Below are 4687 nucleotides of genomic sequence, written 5' to 3' on the forward strand. Positions count from 1 at the left end.
GTCATTGGTGATTATTCCTCTTATTTTCATTTTTGCACTAAAAATTCATTTTTACGTAAAAATGAAAATAAGAAAATAAAATAATCACCAATGATGCTTTGATCTTGACAAATGTTACCCAGATGATAATCCTGAACAACATTCAAAACATTAGCCGCCGATCGGACACCTTGGATAATGTTAATGCCGGAGGTACTGTAACCTTCAAGTCTTATAACTCAAAAAGTACTTGACGAAAATGAACTTAATTATAGTGTTTTGGAAAGCTTTCGAAATGTGCTATGAGAATATGCAATAAAAAATAGGGTGTTCCATTTAAAAAATTCAACGTGACTTTGACTTGACCTCAACGACGCCAATCAGGATCAAACTGATGAGACAATTGACTATAGACTTTTGTAAATCCTACAACTTTTATTTGAAACATTTTTCTGTAAAACTTATATTTTTTTAGATTTTTCAGGGTTTCCATATTTTTTCCTCACTCTGTATATCATTTCTTGGTAAAGTTTATTTATAAGAATGTCAAATCAGGAACAAAAATCTTTTATAAATAAAATTAATATTTCCTGTAATTAAAGTAATTAAATTTTATAAGGTACATGTAAAACAAAAAAATGAAAACCATAACAAAGGACTGAATTAATAATGTATAATTGTATGGGAATATATTTAGAAACGGTATAGCTAATGTCACAAATTTATCGTCGCATCAGTAGAAAGTTTATGATCACAATAATGAGATAGAACCATATTGCAACCATTTAATTAATCCTATTATAACAATAAATAATTGTCGTTATTAAATAATAATTTAATATTGTAGCAGTGAACATAGACCGTGCAAACATTCAAACAAATAAAGTATTTATTTTTATCTAAGAGACCAACAATGTCGGTCTTTTATACTTTTAAAAAGATATATAACATAACGTTTTTAACATTAAAGATATGCGAGTAACGAATTCTTTGCAATTAGGATAACTTAGATTCCGGCGGTGTACGTCTGTATGGAAACATTATTCTTTATAACATTACTCTAAGAAACTAACACTATGTTTGTAAAGATACGTAAAATTCCACGTTGAATACACTGCCTAAACTCATTTTTTAAAAGAGAATGGGAACAGATAGACTTTATTGTCGCTGACGCTGATTCCTTAGATATAAAGGAAGATTCGATATTGTCAAAGTGCATATTTATATATGTGTCATTGCATAGTTTAATGTAGGCTTGATGGCAATTACACTGAAAATTAACTCGCTACTATTTGTAAAGATAAGTAAAATTCCACATTGAATACACCGTCCGAAAAAAAAATGAATAAAAAAAATGAAAAAATAAAAAATAAATGATAATATATAAAAATAATGAAATAGAAAACGCATGAACGGTAGAGAACTCTAATACATCAATCGCTCAGTGAATATTTACCGCCGCAGTCATCGCATCATAAAACGTCTGCGAGGATATTATACTTTAAACGTTAAACAAGAATTGTACGTTTACGTTACTCTGTGTGAAATTGATAAACAATATTGCTCGTCGATGATGAATTTGAGTCGTAGTATGAAGAACTTGGATTTCGAAACGAGCTTACTAGCAGTAATACATGGTGTACCAAGCATAAGACATAGCAGATATGTGAACATATCAATGTGTGTGATTCGAAGTTTGATGATTACGTAACTTTAAATATTCCTACATATCATTGTACGATTCATGACGTTACTGATGGAACATACAGCGAAGCTCATCCACACATAGACGTTGTGGAACATATATTACTTCAATGTCATAAAATGTAATTATGATATCTACATTAAAGTAAAATCGCACACACATAGAGGCGAAATTGAAATAACTCTTGTGTGATGAGAAAAAATAATAATTTTCAAAGATAACTTGGATATGTTGCTGGAAAATATGAAATGGTAAGCACTAATTAGAGAGACTTATGACGACATTACTGATTCAGTCAGTTGGTTCACTACATACGCTGAAGATTCAGTGGAATGCGAAGCTTCTGAAAATTTGTGGTGGGGATCACTATTTAAGAAAACGAGATTTATGATACATAAGTCTTATTACATAAGTCGCTCTATGGATCGCTCCTACTACATAGAGCAGATTGCTTCTACTGTATCAGACACTACCCTTGAAAACATCTCATTCTATGAACTATTACGTTCCAATTCAATAGGATGAGAGGCGTGCGAGGGACAGTAAGTTCAAGTTTTATAAATTTTTTTGATATGTTATCTATTTTTTTCTAAGGTCTATACATGGTTTCTTTTTTCTACATCCCACCTTCTCATACATCTTCAAAACCTCACATACCTCACATACCTCTACATACCTTACATTTTGATGAGGAGATATGCATTAACATTGACAGCGTACAAGTTCCTGAACATTTTGGAATCGTCGTGGGGCCTACATCTCACGTACAAATTGAGATCAATAACAATCGAGGCAACCGTATGATCCTGCCTCATGGTACATGGAAGGCGTTCATCGAGGGACATGCAGATATTGAGCGATTAATGCAGGCAACAATCTCATCATGATCATCATCATCATTATTGATTCAAGATTAGAATGTGGAACATGTTAAAATGGGTAATACGAATAACATAAAATTAGCATTATATGGTACATGCTTGTACATGAAACCAACAACTATGCTCTTCTTGTTTGACTTTGAGCAATGTGTCGAGCATGTACCAGGTATGTAAATATGAAACCGGAATTTACCAATAGATGGCCATAGCCGTCAATGTAGTTGCCGTCAGACCGCGTCATTGACGCCGTTTCCTTGTTTTGACATCTGACAAAGATTTTTAACTCACAACAATACAAGTTTCATACAACAGCATAGTTTGTAATAACGTTGAACATGTCGAATTTTGTGCCTGGAAACTACGATTTGCGGACAGCATTGATTTTCTGTCACCATTTGAAGAAAACTGCTGCAGAATCGCATGGAATGCTTGTCGAAGCTTACGGTGAGCATGCTCTTGGTAAATCACAGTGCTTTGAGTGGTTTAAAAAATTCAAAAGTGGCGAATTTGACGTGACAAACGAAGAACGTGAAAAACCACCGAAAAAGTTTGAAAACGGCGAATTTGAAGCATTGTTGGATGAGGATGACGCTCAAACTGAACAACAACTTGCGGATCAATTGAATGTGACACGAGAAGTCGTCTCCATACGTTTGAAACCCATGGGAAAGATCCAGAAGATGGGAAAATGGGTTCCACGTGAACTGAACGAAAGACAGCAGGAAAACCGAAAAACCACTTGCGAAATGCTGTTCGCCAGGTACAAAAGAAAGTCATTTCTCCATAGAATTGTGACTGGGGATGAAAAGTGGATATATTTTGAGAATCCTAAGCGTAAAATATCATGGGTAACTCCAGGCGAACCATCGACATCGACTGCAAGGCCAAATCGCTATGGACGGAAGACAATGCTCTGTGTTTGGTGGGATCAGAAAAGTGGGATCTATTGTGAGCTGCTAAAACCTGACGAAACCGTTAATACTGAACGCTACCGACAACAAATGAACAATTCAAATCAAGCTTTGCGTGAAAAACGACCGGAATATCAAAAAAGGCAACACAAAGTGATTTGCTGATAATGCAACATCTCACACAGCAAAACTGGTCAAGGAAACGATTGAGGCGTTTGGTTGGGAAATACTTTCGCGTGCGGCTTACTCACCAGACTTGGCTCCGTCCGATTACTACTTATTTGCATCGATGGGACACGCAATTGGTCAGCAGCGCTTCACTTCTTACGAAGATGTACGAAAATGGCTACATCACTGGTTTGGCTCAAAATAGCAACAATTTTTTTGGCGTGGCATCCACAAATTTTCAGACAGGTGGGAAAACTGTATAGCTAGCGATGGGCAATACTTCGAATAAAATATTTTTTATCATTTTCATGCAATAAACATGTATTTTCTATTTAAAAAATCCGGTTTTATTACATACCTGGTAAAAAAATGGCAGAAACGTTGGGAAGAGTGTATCCTAAAAGGGGATTACGTTAAAATAAAAAAATTATCAAAAAACTACAAAAAGCAACACGTTTTAAGCAATGTTTAAAGGACAATAGTAACATTATTTTCACCAAAGCCGACAAAGGTAACCTAACGGTAGCACTAGACAAAAACATATACCTTGAAAAAGTTAAAACAATGCTTGATAACAAAGACACGTACATGAAAATTCCCAAGGATCCTACAAGTAAAATTAACAATAACTTGAGGCAACTGTTGGCAGGATGGAAAAAACAAAATTACATCTCGGAATTAACCTACAAACAACTCTATTGTAGCGACGGTAACATTCCTAGGGCTTATGCGTTACCAAAAATTCACAAATTAAATTGCCCATTCAGAATCATCATATCCTCTTTGGATAGTGCATTGTACAACTTGGCAGCGTTCTTACATGGTCTGATTGTGAAAAGCATTCCTAAAGCGACTAGTAACATCGAGAACAGTTTTGAATTGGTTCAAAAATTACAAAACATTAAAATTGATCATGGGTTTACGTTGGTGTCGTTGGACGTAATATCACTCTACACTAACACTCCAACAGATTTAGCAATAAATGCTCTTTCAAATAGATGGGACGTTATTTGCAAGAATTGTAATTTACCGAAAAACGAATT

The 4687-nt window shown here is 34.6% G+C and overlaps 1 protein-coding gene across 1 annotated transcript; it reads left to right on the forward strand.

Annotated features, from left to right (window-relative positions):
• Positions 1–2711: 2711 nt before the first annotated feature.
• Positions 2712–4669, forward strand: LOC108759149 (uncharacterized). Its single transcript, XM_018504464.1, has 4 exons — positions 2712–2731; positions 3065–3191; positions 4119–4583; positions 4643–4669. Exons 1-4 carry the CDS (start codon positions 2712–2714, stop codon positions 4667–4669), a joined length of 639 nt encoding a protein of 212 aa, XP_018359966.1.
• Positions 4670–4687: the final 18 nt, after the last annotated feature.

This window comes from Trachymyrmex cornetzi, unplaced genomic scaffold (genome assembly GCF_001594075.2).
Source record: "Trachymyrmex cornetzi isolate Tcor2-1 unplaced genomic scaffold, Tcor1.1 scaffold17, whole genome shotgun sequence".
Taxonomy (NCBI): domain Eukaryota; kingdom Metazoa; phylum Arthropoda; class Insecta; order Hymenoptera; family Formicidae; genus Trachymyrmex; species Trachymyrmex cornetzi.